Genomic DNA, 17,390 nt, shown 5'->3' with positions numbered 1-17,390 from the left:
CAAATGTCATCTGCAACTGTGTCAAAAAAGGACCAGGCACTGCAAGTCTTGGGAGCGCCCGCTTTGGATTTTGGAAGAGCCATGCTCCTAATGGGTGCCGAAGTGGAGGCTACAGGCAACCAAGTCTGCCCCCTACCTCTCCCTCCTTTTTGGGCTGTTCGGGGAATCTCTTCCTCAGAGCTGCTCCCACCACCTTCCTGTCCCTCACGCCATGATGAGTCAAGGACCTCATCATCTACACCACCCTCTTCAAACAACTGCTTCTCCTGGGTAGTCTCGACAGCACAGTACGCACCAGAAAGTGGCACCTGAGTCTCATCATCAGATGCGTACTGAGGTGTGCTGCTGACCATAGGCACTGGCCCACCCGCCTCTTCAGATTCAGAGAGACAAAACGGTTGCGCATCACTGCATACTACCTCTTCTTCAAATTCTCGAATTCTGCTTGGCTGGCCCCCTCTTTCCAAGCCAAGAGATTCAGAGAACAGAAGTAGAGATGGCTCCTGTCCAGGGCTCTCTGACTGCCTGTGCAATTTGGCAGGTGGTGAAGAGACAGATGGGTGCTCTTCAGTGCTCAGGACCTGAGAGGATCTGGAACTAATTGAAGTCGATGCGTTAGCTGCCATCCATCCGACAACGGCTTCAATTTGGTCCTCCCGCAGCAGTGGGGTACGGCTAGCTCCTACAAAGCTGCGCATAAAGGACTGTTCCCTGGTAAAACTGGGGGATGGTGAGTCACTGGTGCCCGCAGCAGGCACAGAATCCCCACGTCCTCTCCCTGCAGGCACAGAATCCTCACGTCCTCTCCCTGCAGAAACTCCACGCCCACGACCACATGCCTTACTCCCTGCCTTCTTCATCTTGGTAGACTGATAAAGATAGGCAGAAAAGTACTAAGGTCTTAGTGTGCTTATTCCTGAACAGCTGCTAACAGGTATAAGAAACACTAATTTTATAAAGTGTGAACTAGACTTTAATATGAGCTAATGTGGCCTACACAACTGTAAAGTGGAGTGTTTGGTGAACTTTATTTAGGTTTTTTTTGTCACAAAAAGACACTGGATGTGCCTAAAGATGTAATAACGATAGTATCACAAACTTTTTGTAGCTATTACAATGTAGGAAGGTAACCTACAATGCAATAGATGAGGCTGCAAAAAATAGGCTAATACTAATCTGGCTGGGGCTGCAGGGCCCAATGCTGCAGAAAGGCTCCTCTAACTACTCCTATATAGTGTGTTTGGAACCAATTTAGCTGAATACGGATGGAACCACCACACTAATAGGAGAAATCAGGAAAAATTATGAATTGGCAAAAAAGGACAATGTATGAGGCAGTGACACACACTGAGTGCACTACAACCAGATGTGGTTGAAGCACACACTACAGGGTGAGCTGCACTCACACACCAGACCTTGCAGACAGCGGTGAACAGTACAGATGCAGAGCACTGTGCACTAGCGCTGCAAGACCAAAAAAATTTCTCTATCTACTCCTATATAGTGTGTTTGGAACCAATTTAGCTGAATACGGATGGAACCACCACACTAATAGGAGATATCAGGAAAAATTATGAATTGGCAAAAAAGGACAATGTATGAGGCAGTGATGCACACTGAGCGCAATACAACCAGACGTGGCTGAAGCACACACTACAGCGTGAGCTGCACTCACACACACAGAGACCTTGCAGACAGCGGTGAACAGCACAGGGAACTGTGCACTAGCACTGCAAGGCACAGCGATTTATAAAGTAGCTTGGGTAAAGCAGAATAGATCAAATAGGTAGCTAAAACTGTCCCTCAGAACAACAGCATCCTATCCCTAACTGAATTCACAGCAGAGTGAGCTCAAAATGGCGGCGGCGGCTTTTATAGTGCATCATGACATCATTTCAGCAGCCAATCACAGCCATGCCATTAGTTAAGATGCCTACATGCCTAACAGGATGTGCCCACACTTCTTAGGATCCTCATTGGCTGAATAAAGTGAAAATGGCTCATTGCATTATGGGAACTTCCGATTCCGGTATACGATATTGCAAAAGTATCGGAATTAAGTATCGGAATTCCGATACCGCGAAAATCGGCCGATACCCGATATTTCAGTATCGGAATGCTCAACACTAGTTGTAATCTATCCTCTTCTTGCAATTGCTGGAAACTTTTAAAAGGAATATGTCACCAGGTTTTTCCCACCTAATTTGAGAGCAGCATAATGTAGGAGCATAGACCCTGATTTCAGCGATGTATCACTTACTGGACTGCTTGATGCAGTTTTGATCAACAATAGAAGATCAGAAGCTTCGCACACCTTGAACCATGTGGATGGTGCACTGAAGGAACAGGAAGTCAATATTCAACGAAAACCTTCGGCACTCAGATATGACACTTGCAATATATGGTGAAAATGGTGAAATTTTATTCACAGCCGCCAAAAGAAAATTACAGATTTCAATTCATCCAACGTTTCGGCATTGATCCCTTTATCAAGGATATCTGCATGTATGAAAAATACCATGTAGAATCTCATTAATGAACTAACATAAACATACATTCTAAATGAATACAGAATTTTAATCATTCAAAATAAGAAAAAAGGAGAAAACAAAAATAAAAGTGGTTCAAACAGTGTATAGACAATTTCATGCAAAATCACGTTCAGGAGTCTTGGTGTGAATTGCTTTCACAGTAAATATATTACCGTATATGCAGTGAAAATGCCAGTATGACACAGGTAGAGGAAATATCAGGCTCCACATCTGAGCAGTAAAATGTCCCTAATTAATCATATAGAAAATCTTTATAAAGCACGGAGATTCCAACATGCATCAGTAAGGCAAAGGGATCCAAGGGACAGGAGTAGGAGAGAGTAAATATGCATATATATGAAGGATAGGTGCCACTATAAATGTATTATATGGCCAAGTATACTCAAGAGGTTAAGTAGAAGACATATGGGCAGAGGGAGATGAATGAAGTTACTGAAAAACCTATATAGCTGCACAGGAGATGGTGAGTGAATAAACAAGAAAGAGAGGAAAAAGGACAACATGCAATAGATGGTGAAAAAACACAGTCCATAGGAAACATAGTACATAGCATACCTGTAAGTGTGAAGTTCGGAAGGAGAAAAGTCCATGTGAAGTCCAAATCAGTGGAATGTGAAGAGTGTAGGGCTCTAGCCTTCTTACAGCGGTGCCATGCAATCGTCATATCCGGATCCGGTGTACATGCAGCAAAGACTCAACAGCAGCTGTGAGTGGCCCGAGGAGTGCTGAAAGAGTGCGGGGAGCCAGTCGGGAAAAGGCCAGTGCGCATGTCCAGTACCGAGTGTGCCGAGAAATAGCGAAAAAAGCTAAGATGGAAGGAAGGAAGGAAGGAGCGAGTGCGCATGACTATAGTGCACACGACAGAAAGTGATGTAGGGAACTGAAGTGTTGGTACAGAAAGCGGAGGTGTTCATGCGCATAGCAAAAAATGATCAATGGACCAAAAATGGAAGGAAAAGGACAGTGCACCTACGTGAAGACCACAATCTGTCAGTTTAGATGCTGGGTGGTGATAAGACTGGAAAGGAACCGGAGGGATATAGCGCCACATACAGAGGACCAAAAAAGAGAGGGGGGGACAAGAGAAAGGGGAGAAAGGAGACAAGTAGATAGAAAAAGGTGGAATAAAATAAAAAAGAAAAAGAGGGAAAAAGGGGAAGTAGGAACCTATTCTATCATGTGAAAGGTAAACATCTGGAAAGGATCATTGAGTGATCTAAAAGACAAAATAAAGAGAAATCATACAATTATGCATCACATAGCCATATAGATAATTCAGTGGTAGAAAACTTCATATTCCCTATTAATCCCCAATGGTTCAAGTGTCTGGAGAGTGTATATCCAATATGCATCTCTTTCCTTTGGTTTTTTGATCCTATCACCCCCTTGTCTGGGAATAGGAACACTCTGAAGTACCTGAAACCTCAATTGGGCAATGGTGTGTCCGGCAGAAGTAAAATGTAATGGGATAGGTAACATAAGTCACTTACAATGAATATCACAAAGGAGATTCGAGCAGAAAGACACCACTCACCAACAGTCGCTGACACAGAGTCCTTTAATCCAGACTGGACATTTCAGGAACAGCGGTTGGCTAGAGGGTGCGGGGGTGAGATGAAGGCGATGGCCGTTTCAAGCACCAAACTGCGCTTCTACGGGTCCATTCCCACGTCTGTAAGCAGCGCGCCGGTCAGGTTCTGTACTCTGGTCACAGATTGTAAGGCTGAAGATGAGACCTGGTGCCTCTTCACTCCCTTGTGAAATTATATGCTTACAATAAATAGTTGACTTACAGTGGGTACGGAAAGTATTCAGACCCCTTTACATTTTTCACTCTTTGTTTCATTGCAGCCATTTGGTAAATTCTAAAAAGTTCATTTTTTGCTCAATGAAGGAGTAGAACCATCTCAAGGAGGATCACAAGGAAATGGACAACATGTGACTTAAATATGAGTGTCTGAGCAAAGGGTCTGAATACTTATGACCATGTGATATTTCAGTTTTTCTTTTTTAATAAATTTGCAAACATTTCTACATTTCTGTTTTTTTCAGTCAAGATGCGGTGCAGAGTGTACTTTAATGAGAAAAAAAATGAACTTTTTAGAATTTACCAAATGGCTGCAATGAATCAAAGAGTGAAAAATTGAAAGGGGTCTGAATACTTTCCGTACCCACTGTATGTTGTGAGATGCGATCTCGGATATGTTGGGTGGTCTTACCAACATATCAGAGACTGCACGGACACTTAATGAGGTAGATAACATGTGTAGAATCGCATGTAAAGAACCCTCTAACTGGGAACCGCTTACCACATCTGGGGTGTGAAAATGTGTCACCTTTAGTGACATTGGATATCATTGTTATTTTCTTTTGCCGGCTGTGAATAAAATTTCACCATTTTCACCATATATAGCAAGCAGTTTTGATAAAATCTCTGTTTTATCAATAGGAGATGATTATCATAGGACGAGTAAACCTGTCGCCATGTAGTCCTCCATATTCATGAGCTCTGTATAGCCCTGCCCCCACCACTGATTGCCAGTCTTCTGCCTATATGCAGTGTACACAGAAATCTGTCAATCAGTGGTGTGGGCGGGGTTATACTGAGCTCAGCATTCAGAGAACTGCTAGATCTGTAGCAGATAATACAGAGGTTTTATCAAAGCTGCTGCAGTAAGTGACTCATGACTGGGATCATGCTGCAAGCTGCTGATGATATGATATGGCTGCAAATTACTGGGCTGTACAGGAGAAGTGACCGAAATGATGCTGACGTATCTGACATCACTTCCTGTGCTGCCGCTTTGGGCTAAAGTTTCACCTATAGATGATTTGCTTGTCCTAGACATGGACATTCAGCATATATAGTAATTGGTCACAGTGGGAGCTCTCTATTTCCTTTTTGCTGCTTCTTATTCCGTTTTTTAACAAAAACCATAAGAAAGTAGGTGGCATGGTGCAGAGAGCTCGCGCTATAGCCAGCATTATGTGCAGGGCGCACACAGGCGGCAGGCACAGCAGGACGTCCGAGATTAAGAGGTGGCTTTGGGCAATTTCTCCTGTAATATGTAATTATTATAGTTTACATGCACTGTTGTAAGTTTGTTTTGCCTTGATGAGAAGAGATCTGTTCACATGATCAAGTGAAATGAAATATTCTGCAGATTATAAGTGTCACCATATTGTCTTTAAGGCTTCTTGGCGATGGTGATCGCGGCCTGTGCTTTGAACTTCAAAAGGGCGCTGGCTCTCTTTGTTCTGACTCTGCTGGTCATCTTTTTTGTCTGCTGGGATTTATTTATGGACAAATATGAAGGCAAGATTGTCAAATTTTTCAGCCCGGTTAATTCATTTTTCGAAAAACAATGGTTTTGGATGAAATGGTGAGTGCTATACAATATATCAGTATCTGTTATAAGAATTCCTCAATTTCCAAGATCTCTATTGGACGTTGGCCTGTATTCACTTTTGTCTGTGATATTTTGCTAAGAATATTATTGTGTTAAAAATGTTTGCGAACAATTAAAAGTTATCTATGATTTTGATTTGTATTTAATAAATGTATATTATAGAATTGGTTTAAAAGTTTTTCATTATAATTTTTTTATTGCTAAGGCTTTCTGTGTAATAAAAGCAAAATGAGCCTTACTTACCAAGTTGCTCTAGCCATTGATTTTGTGGACACAACTGCAGTAGTGATGTCACAACTATAGCACATGACCACTGCCAGCCCGGCACTGTATTCAGTGGTCGTGGTCATGCTGATGTAGGTGGTGAAAGCCGCTAAGTCCAGTGAATGGATGGAGTGGTCATGTGCTGGAGTTGCATCAATAAAGACAGGGAGTAGCCTCACAGTGACAGCATTAGAGCAGCAGGGGGTAAGTAAGCCCTAGGAATGAAAGAAACCTTAAATATGGAAAACCCCTTTAAGTATGCCAACTCTGCAGTGGAGGTAGGGGATTTGGAGTGCCATAGAAGATCATAAGAAATGAATAGGAGACATAATATCTAGTCTCTCTGAACTAGCTCAGAGTCAACTGCACTTTAAAAGATAGAGCCTTCAGAGGGGAAAACTGGTGAACATGCAGAGTACAAGTCATATAATGGCCAAAAATAGTGATATACAGCTTATTCTGAAAAGCTACGTGACAGTATGATTACCCTTTAAGTGCTACACATATGCTAAGGTCATACACAGAGGCAGATTTATTAATGTGTCTGCACCTACACCTTGTCATAATATGAGCTAACATTTGACGCATTTCTGGCTCATAATTTTGCATTGTGTTTTAAACATATTCAAGAGGGAAATATGGCAAAATAAATAATTCACTGAGTCTAGTTTGTCTATTTTGCTTTTTAAGCTCGACAAGGGGGCAGAACTTTAGATGCAACAATGCGCAGCAACTAAAATTTTGCCTTACGTTTTTGTAAGCCATTTAATTAATGGTATAAAGAAAGATGAAAGTGCAAGATGCGCCAAGTATATCATACAGCATGAGCCACTCTGAAATTTGGCACATCTTTAGACTCTATTCTGATTTTACACTGTCGCAATATTATGCTTTAGTAAATCTGCCCTATTATTTGTTTGTTTTTTTCTTTTTTTGCAGAATTATCTTTTTTGGCATTTAAACAATTACACAAATTTCATACAGATTTTAGAAGCTATTTTGTGGTGTTTTTTATTCATGTGTTTTGTTCTGCTTTTTTCAGACATTTATCAAATGTTATAGACAACCCTATAGAAAAACAGTACTTTTAGTTTTCAGCTAGCCATAGCATTTTTATTAAAAGAAAAAGATATATAAAAGTGCCACAAAAATGCAAAATGCAATATATAAAATTCATGTGCCGTATTTTGATTTTTTGTTACTACTATTTTGCTATTAAACTTTAATATAATGTGCTTTCTCTGTAGGGTAGTTTGGATAGGTCTTATCGCAGCAGTGATACTGTGGCTTATTTTTGACACCGCAAAAATGGGAGCCAATCAGCTGATTTCATTTGGTGGCCTTGTTATGTATATCCTCCTGATGCTCATCTTCTCTAAACATCCAACTAAGGTATAAAGATCACATTTACCCAAGAAACACATTTCAAGTTATTGTTTTCTAAAATTTTGCATTCTACTATGACATATTTCTAATAACTGATGGGGAGGAGATCTACAACTTAGTGCATCACTTCAGTAAAAAGATAGTACCAAAGGCTTGAGAAAGGTCCACAATATTGGACCGAAACGTCGCCACAGCCACATGGGCTAATAAATTGGATATTTTTTATTCTCTATTTGTGTGCTGCCTCCATTTTTCGTGGATATTCATAGGTCTGGTATGTACCTGGGTGGCTGAGCACCTACTGCTACAATTTTTGTGCTGCTTTTGTTTTTGTTTTTTTAGATAGATAGATAGATAGATAGATAGATATTAGATAGATGAGATAGATAGAAAAATAGATAGATATGAGATAGATAGATAAATAGATATGAGATATACAGATAGATAGATAGATAGATATACAGATAGATAGATAGATATACAGATAGATAGATATTAGATAGATGAGATAGATATGTGGTAGATGATATATATGTGATAGATAGATAGATAGATAGATAGATAGACACACGTGGTCAAAATCGAAAGAAAAACCCACAATGGTCACAGAAATAACTTGAATCTGACAAAAGTAATAATAAATTAAAAATCTATGAAAATGAACAAATGAAAGTCAGACATTGCTTTTCAACCCTGCTGCCACAGAATTTAAAAAAAAAATTAAACTCATGAAATAGGCCTGGACAGAAATGATGGTACTCTTAACTTAATATTTTGTTGAACAACCTTTTGAGGCAATCACTGCAATCAAACGAGTCCTGTAACTGTCAATAAGACTTCTCCACCTCTCGACAGGTATTTTGGCCAACTCCGCATGAGCAAACTGCTCCAGTTGTCTCGTGTTTGAAGGTTGCCTTTTCCAGGCGGCATGTTTCAGCTCTTTCCAAAGATGCTCAATAGGATTTAGGTCAGGGCTCATAGAAGGCCACTTCAGAATAGTCCAATGTTTTCCTCTTAGCCATTCTTGGGTGTTTTTAGCTGTGTGTTTTGGGTCATTATCCTGTTGCAAGACCCATGATCTGCTGATCTGCGACTGAGACCAAGCTTTCTGACAATGGGCAGCACATTTCTCTCTAGAATCCCTTGATAGTCTTGAGATTTCATTGTACCCTGCACAGATTCAAGACACCCTGTGCCAGATGTTGCAAAGCAGCCCCAGAACATAACAGAGCCTCCTCCATGTTTCACAGTAGGGACAGTGTTCTTTTCTTGATATGCTTCATTTTTCCATCTGTGAACATAGAGCTGATGTGCCTTGCCAAAAACTTCCTTTTTTGTCTCATCTGTCCATAGGACATTCTCCCAGAAGCTTTGTCAACATGTAGTTTGGCAAATTCCAGTCTAGCTTTTTTATGATCTTTTTTCAACAATGGTGTTCTCCTTGGTCGTCTCCCATGAATTCCACTTTGGATCAAACAACAATGGATGGAGCAATCTGACACTGATGTTCCTTGAGCTTGATGTTCACCTTTAATCTCTTTAGAAGTTTTCCTTGGCTCTTCTGTTACCATTCGTATTATCCGTCTCTTTGATTTGTCATCAATTTTCCTCCTGCGGCCAAGTCCAGGGAGGTTGGCTACAGTCCCATGGATCTTAAATTTCTGAATAATATATGCAACTGTAGTCACAGGAACATCATGCTGCTTGGAGATGGTTTTATAACCTTTACCTTTAACATGCTTGTCTATAATTTTCTTTCTAATCTCCTAAGACAACTCTTTCCTTTGCTGCATCTGGTCCATGTTGAGTGTGGCACACACCATGTCACCAAACAGCACAGTGAGTATTTGTAGCCCTATTTACAGGCCCACTGACTGATTACAAGATTATAGACACCTGTGATGCTAATTAGTCGACACAACTTGATTTAACATGTCCCTTTTGTCACATTCTTTTCAGGGGTGCCATCATTTCTGTCCAGGCCTATTTCATGAGTTTAATTTTTTTTAAATTCTGTGGAAGCAGGGTTGAAAAGCAATGACTGACTTTCATTTGTTCATTTTCAGAGATTTTTAATTTATTATTACTTTTGTCAGATTCAAGTTATTTCTGTGACCATTGTGGGTTTTTCTTTCATTAAACAAGGGGTACCAACAATTTTGACCACGTGTGTATATGAGATAGATAGATATGTAGTAGATAGATAGATATGAGATAGATAGATAGATAGATAGATAGATAGATAGATAGATAGATAGATGAATATACATTTGTGCTCAAAAGTTTACATACCCTGGCAGAATTTTTGCTTTCTTGGCCTTGTTTCAGAGAATATGAATGATAACAAAAAAACTTTTTCTCCACTCATGATTATTGGTTGGGTGAAGCCATTTATTGTCAAACTACTGTGTTTTTTCTTTTTAAATATTAATGACATCCAAAAACATCCAAATGACCCTGATCAAAAGTTCATATACCCTGGTGATTTTGGCCTGATAATATGCACAGAATTTGACACAAATGGGTTTGAATGGCTACTAAAGGTAACATCCTCACCTGTGACCTGTTTGCTTGTAATCAGTGCGTGTGCATAAAAGCTGAGTGAGTTTCTGGGATCCAGACAGACTCTTGCATCTTTCATCCAGCCACTGACATTTCTGGATTGTGAGTCATGGGGAAAGCAAAAGAATTGTCAACGGATCTACGGGAAAAGGTAGGTGAACTGTATAACACAGGAAATGGATACAAAAAAATATCCAAGGAATTGATAATGCCAGTCAGCAGCGTTCAAACTGTGATTAACAAATGGAAAATCAGGGGTTCTGTTAAAACCAAACCACGGTCAGGTAGACCAACAAAAATTTCGGCCATAATTGCCAGGAAAATTGTTTGGGATGCAAAGAAAAACCCACAAATAACATCAGCTGAAATTCAGGACTCTCTGAAAACTAGCGTTGTGGTTGTTTCAAGATGCACAATAAGGAGGCACTTGAAGAAAAATGGGCTGCATGGTCGAGTCGCCAGAAGAAAGCCATTACTGCGCAAATGCCACAAAGTATCTCGCCTACAATATGCCAAACTGCGCAGGGACAAGTCTCAAAACTCCTGGAACAAGGTCATTTGGAGTGATGAGACCAAAATTGAATTTTTTGGCCACAACCATAAACGTTACTGTAATGCACACGCCCGGACTGACTGGCGTGTGCGTGTTTAGTGGTTCCACTGTGCCATGAACCGGAGAGTGCCTGGAGGGGCATAACTAAGTATCTGCCCGATCCGACCAAGGTCGCACGACGGCATACGACGCCAGTGCACCAGGGAGGAACCGAGCAGAGGGACCAGGGTCTACTCCAGGTCAGACTCCAGACACGGCTGTTGACCCACACCGGGGAATACAGGAACAGGCAGACTAGAGGGCAGGCTGGGTAGGGTCCAGTACAGACTGGGAGACAAATTCGGAGCCGCAGATGCGGTAAACAAACAGAGTAAAGCGAAACCGCAGGTGCGGTAGTCAAGGCCGAGCAGAGCAGAACCGCAGACGCGGTAGACAAGGCAGAGCAGAACCGCAGACGCGGTAGACAATGCTGAGCAGAGCAAAACCGCAGACGCGGTAGACAAGGCTGAGCAGAGCAAAACTGCAGACGCGGTAGACAAGGCTGAGCAGAGCAAAACCGCAGACGCGGTAGACAAGGCTGAGCAGAGCAAAACCGCAGACGCGGTAGAGAAAGCTGAGCAAAGCGAAACCGCAGACGCGGTGGACAGGGCTGAGCAAAGCCAAACCGCAGACGCGGTGGACAGGGCTGAGCAAAGCGAAACCGCAGATGCGGTGGACATGGCTGAGCAAAGCAAAACCGCAGACGCAGTGGACAGGGCTGAGCAAAGCGAAACCGCAGACGCGGTGGACAGGGCTGAGCAAAGCGAAACCGCAGACGCGGTGGACAGGGCTGAGCAAAGCGAAACCGCAGACGCGGTGGACAGGGCTGAGCAGAGCAAAACCGCAGACGCGGTAGAGAAAGCTGAGCAAAGCGAAACCGCAGACGCGGTGGACAGGGCTGAGCAAAGCGAAACCGCAGACGCGGTGGACAGGGCTGAGCAAAGCGAAACCGCAGACGCGGTGGACATGGCTGAGCAAAGCAAAACCGCAGACGCGGTGGACAGGGCTGAGCAAAGCGAAACCGCAGACGCGGTGGACAGTGCTGAGCAAAGCAAAACCGCAGACGCGGTGGACAGGGCTGAGCAAAGCGAAACCGCAGACGCGGTGGACAGGGCTGAGCAAAGTGAAATCGCAGACGCGGAGGACAGGGCTGAGCAAAGCGAAACCGCAGACGCGGTGGACAGGGCTGAGCAAAACGAAACCGCAGACGCAGTGGACAGGGCTGAGCAGGCAAGAACCGCCAAAGCGGCAAGCAAGGCAGAGCGGAGGGGACAGGGCTCTGTTCACACGGAACAGACTGGAAGGGAAAGGCAGAACCAGGTACACACAGGATACTTGCAATGAAGTAGCGAGTGGACTCTAAACTCACAAACGGGAGTACAGAGACAACGAGTAGGAGATAGGTACGGGATCAGATTCTGCAAGAAAAGGGAAGATACGGACATAGAGAAAAACAGGTAACAGGCTAGGAGAGTATACAGACAAGAACAGGCAAGATACAGGAACGGGTCTAGGTATGTGGCCCCTAGAAGGCGGAAAGAACAGGCTAGGAGCGTGTTCACACTGGCCTGGAAATACAGCCTCCAGGATAGGCAGAAGACAACAGGCTAGAGAGTGTGTACAGACTGCAGGTTAGAGTACACAGGTAGGACACAGTACAGACACGGGAACAGATACTGCAAGACAGGTAACTTACACAGGACCTGGCATGTCAGAGACAAAAAGCCAACTGACAGGGCAAGATGCTCAGGCATAGGTTAATTGGAGCAGCTGGTTTAAATACCAGGTGACAGACAGCAATAGGCTGTGGACGCACAAGGGGTGTGCCTGCAGCAGGTACAAAAAGCAGGAAGTGATCGGGCGCCGCCCTTAAGCAGCAAAAACAGAGGCAAACAGACAGCATGGAGGGAAGCCAGAGAGACATTCTGGATTGGAGATCAAGTGCGCGCTCTTGCACAGTGGGAGATGGACCACTATACAAGGATGCCGCCAGGTATGTTACAGTTACATTTGGAGAGAGGTCAACAAGGCCTATGATGAAAGGAACACCATTCCTACAGTAAAGCACGGAGGTGGATCGCTGATGTTTTGGGTATGTGTGATCTACAAAGGCACAGGAAACCAGGTAAAAGTTGAAGGAAAGATGAATGCAGCACGTTATCAGCAAATACTGGAGGCAAATTTACACTCATCAGCCCGGAAGCTGCGCATGGGACGTACTTGGACGTTCCAACATGACAACGATCCAAAACACAAGGCCAAGTTGAGCTTTCATTGGCTACAGCAGAACAAAGTGAAGGTTCTGGAGTGGCCATCTCAGTCTCCTGACCTCAATATCATTGAGCCACTCTGGGGATCTCAAGCGCGCAGTTCATGCTAGACAGCCCAGGAATTTACTGGAACTGGAGGCTTTTTGCCAAGAATAATGGGCAGCTTTACCATATGAGAAAATAAAGCACCTCATCCACAACTACCACAAAAGACTTCAAGCTGTCATTGATGTTAGAGGGGGCAATGCACCATATTAACTGGGGTATGTGAACTTTTGATCAGGGTCATTTGGATGTTTTTGGTTGTCATTAAGATTTTAAAAGAGAAAACAAAGTAGTTTTACAATAAATGGCTTCACCCAACCAATAACCATGAGTGGAGAAAAAGTTTTTTTGTTATCATTCATATTCTCTGAAACAAGGCCAAGAAAGGAAAAATTCTGCCGGGGTATGTAAACTTTTGAGCACAACTGTATACGTTGTTAGGATCATTCAGCCATGGAGGGTCCTTGTTGGAGTCGGGGTATCCCCGTAACAAGAAATACACAGACACGTAGTGTATAATCAAGTACTGGGAAGCCCCTGAGCGCGTCTCCCTCTATGGGTGCTGTCCCTTTATTTATAATAATAATCATTTTTTTTTTTTTTTTTTTTTTGTCAGACATGCGCAGTAAAATGCCTTTGTTTCACAGGCAGCGAAATGATGATTCATAACAGTGGAATGTTGATAAGAAAGTTTCATAAACAAAAAGTGATAATTAGTAGAAGCTTGCTGAGACAGCTAAAACAAGTTACAATCTAGTTTCTGGGCGTCAGTCCAAATGTCCAGATAAGGGAAGAATAACTTCATCTGTGTCTTACATCGTAGTCTTGCGTGAAGTACAACTCCCATCATCCTCTCAGTCCCCCCTTTGATTCTTCCTTATGGACTTTTGGTAGAAAACCTGGTCCGGGAGTTCTTTTCTTTCATATTCTTGAGTCCGTGTTACAAAGCTTATTTATGCATATTAAAATAATTTTTAATCCTATTTTAAACACTACATATATGACTACTATAATTAGCACAATCTGTAATATACCTTGCAGAATTCCAGCCACCCAACCTCCAATACCCTTAAACCAGTTCTTTGGGTTGAGAAAGGAGAAGGTGTCTGACCACCAGCTATCTTTATTTTGGTCATTGTGTCTGTCATATTCATCCCGTAATCGTTGTATATCTGCCAGCTTGAACCTCATACTCATTGTACTGTTTGGATCTATGTAATGACAACAGGTTGGACCAATAATTTGACACATTCCTCCCTGGGCCGCAGTTAGGTAGTCTAACACTACAGTATGTTGATTAGTAACAATTATAAGTTGATTTTGTACAGCTATACTAGTATTAAGTATATCCATAATATCCCATATCTGATCATCTAGATAGTCGGTGGCCTGAACTAATTTATCCCACATCTGCATCAACATTGGATACACAAAGAAAGTGCTGAATATTTTATTAGGAATTCCCATTTGGACCACATGTGGCCTACCTGAAGGTCTAGGCGAGTTGTCGGCTGCTCTTTTGTATAGTGTGTGTTTAGGTACTGCTTGCATATCTACCTGCTGATTCTGAACTATAAATGTGGCCGGTGTTAAGCGTCCTAGAGTACATGCACCTTTTATTCCTACTGGGAGCCATTTGTATGCTCCATTTCCACAAATCCAGAAGGTTCCTTCAGGCAGATCCCATATTGCAGAGTGTTGGAGCACCAACCTATGTACCAAATCTAAAAATTTAGATACATTCTGAAGTATACACCAAGGGGGTTTTTGACCTAATGGACTACAGTATCCTGCATCTGGATTTCCACAAGTCGGTGTACCTGGGTCATATGCACTTGACTCATTACATAATATATTACCTGGTATCTTTGAACATGTATCATTGTTTCCATCGGGGAATAATTGTGAATATTTCCAACCATTATTGTGTATGTATTTTTCTACTATATCAGGTTTAAAAGGTTGAGAAGAAGATACTGTGCTACTAAAACTGAGTTGTATATTTTCTGTAGGAATTAACCCTAAGTCTGTTAGTCCCGTCTTATTTCTAGGAACCCATACACCTCCTTTAAACGCTAAATATTGTAAGTTGTTTATTTTTCCGGTCATATTACCTTGCCACCAGGGAAATCCCACCCACCCCACAACTGGGATGGCAACAGTGGTGTTCCATAATCTAGAATTAACGGTTTGGTTATTTGCTAATTTGTCTGAGCAATTAGTCCATGTAAACACTTCCTCAGGGGTCATGGGTACGGCCAGGAAGGGTATGCTCGTGGCTGATATTGGAGAATGCGTACAAATCCAACAGTCTGCTATTTTCTGTCCGCCATCGAGCAGCCCGTTTACCAATGTCTCATGATGTTTTATAAATTTATTATCTGTAGGTTTTGGGGAACTTAGTTTATCCCACAGGTCTCCCTGATCTATCGTTATAGCTAACACAAGTACAATCACCACTATTTCTTTTTGCAATGGCTTGCATGTACCCATGCTGATTTTCCTTCCAATTTTACTGCAGTTGGAGTTGTCAATAACACCTGATATGGACCCTCAAATCTGGGTTCTAGCGTTCTTCTGTTATGTCTTTTTACGTAGACTTCGTCTCCTGGTTGCAGCTTGTGCGTTCCCTCAATGGAATCTGGATCTGGAATGGAAGAGAACACTAAAGAGTGTATTTTAGACACATGCTTACATAAATTTTGTACATAAGCAGTTAAGCTTTCAGTTTCTAACATTAAAGTCTGTGGGAAATACAATCCTGTATTGGCAACTCTACCAAACAATATTTCATGGGGGGTGAGTTTGCTCTTTCCCTGGGGGGTGTTTCTGACTGAATACAATGCTATTGGGAGACACTCAGTCCATGGTTTCTGTGTTTCTGCCATGGCTTTCTGTATTTTTAACTTAAGTGTTCCATTCATTCTCTCAACCTTACCAGAACTCTGTGGGTGGTAAGGGGTGTGTAGTTCACTTTTTATACACAACATTTTCATTACATTCTGAAAGATCTCTCCAGTAAAATGTGTACCTCTATCTGACTCGATCACTTCTGGGATACCATAACGGGGTACCAGTTCATGTGCTATTTTTACTGCAGTGACTTTAGCCGTGGCTGTATGAACTGGATAAGCCTCTGGCCACCCCGAAAACATGTCCACACATACCAGTACATACTTATAGTGTCCATGCTTAGGCATCTGGATGTAATCGATCTGAAGTCTCTGGAACGGATATAGTGGTCTTACATGGTGCTTCTGGGGGGTCTTAACAGTCTGTCCTGGATTGTGGGCTAAACAGATTTCACAAGAACCACATTTTGCTCGAGCTACCTGGCCGAACCCTGGGGCTAACCACTTCTGTCTGACCCTCTGTATCATACCGTTTGCAGACACATGTGTAGGTCCGTGGGCTTCACTGACCACAACAGGGTACCATGCTCGGGGGAGACAAAGCTCATCTCCTTTTCTCCATAGTCCTTCTTTTTCTTCTGCCCCCTGTTTCTGCCACTCTTCTTTTTCTTCTCTACTCACCTGCTGGTGGGCTTCTTTGAGCCGTGTAATTAAGTCAAATTCTGATACTGCACTAATAGTGTGGTCAGTTGTCAGAGGTTTTACTGCAGCTCGCTTAGCAGCCTTGTCGGCTCGGTCATTACCCCTAGCTATCTCGGTGTTGAGTCTTACATGTGCAGGTACTTTTATTACTGCTACTTGTTTGGTTGAGGCAGCTGATTCTAGGATTTGTCTAATCATTTGTCCATGTTTTACTGGTTGACCTGAAGCTGTCATGTAACCTCTAGCTCTCCATATACATCCAAAATCATGTACAATACCATATGCATATCTAGAATCGGTAAAAATATTAGCGGTTTTTTCTTTTGCTAACTGTAATGCTCGTATTAGAGCTAATAGTTCAGCTTCCTGGGCTGAACAGCTGGCCTGCATTGGCTCAGCTTCAATAACATCATAATCTGATACAATGGCATAACCTGTGTGAAAGTTACCAGTTTCATCTGCATACCTACTACCATCTATATACATATGTAGGTCTGGATTGTCAAGAGGGGTGTCCTGTACATTAGGTAGCCCTTGTGTTTCTTGTTCTATACACTGTAAGCAATCATGTATTATATTGTCTTGTTCGTGGTATTGTAAAAAATTTTCATCTTCGTCTTCCTGACCTCCTTCCACTCCCCCCTTTGTCTCTAGTGGTAACAGAGTGGCTAAATTTAGAGACAATATGCGGCGAAAAGTGAGGTTTGGTGGCATTAGTAAGGAGCATTGTAATCTAAGATGTCTAGCCATTGAAA

At 42.4% G+C, this 17,390-nt stretch overlaps 1 protein-coding gene across 1 annotated transcript in view; it reads left to right on the top strand.

Annotated features, from left to right (window-relative positions):
• SLC28A3 (solute carrier family 28 member 3) overlaps positions 1-17,390 on the top strand; it is a 136,570-nt gene that overhangs the window by 82,781 nt on the left and 36,399 nt on the right. Inside the window, exons 5-6 of the mRNA XM_073670933.1 lie at positions 5,746-5,935; positions 7,474-7,618. Of these exons, the coding sequence (XP_073527034.1) occupies positions 5,746-5,935; positions 7,474-7,618 (335 nt within the window). The remainder of the gene's footprint in view (positions 1-5,745; positions 5,936-7,473; positions 7,619-17,390) is intronic.

This window comes from Phyllobates terribilis, unplaced genomic scaffold (assembly GCF_046119375.1).
Source record: "Phyllobates terribilis strain yellow unplaced genomic scaffold, ASM4611937v1 Scaffold_1__5_contigs__length_1240528914, whole genome shotgun sequence".
In the NCBI taxonomy this organism is placed as follows: domain Eukaryota; kingdom Metazoa; phylum Chordata; class Amphibia; order Anura; family Dendrobatidae; genus Phyllobates; species Phyllobates terribilis.
The sequence above is the reverse complement of the archived record's forward strand: the minus strand, read 5'-3'. Positions and strand labels throughout refer to the sequence as shown.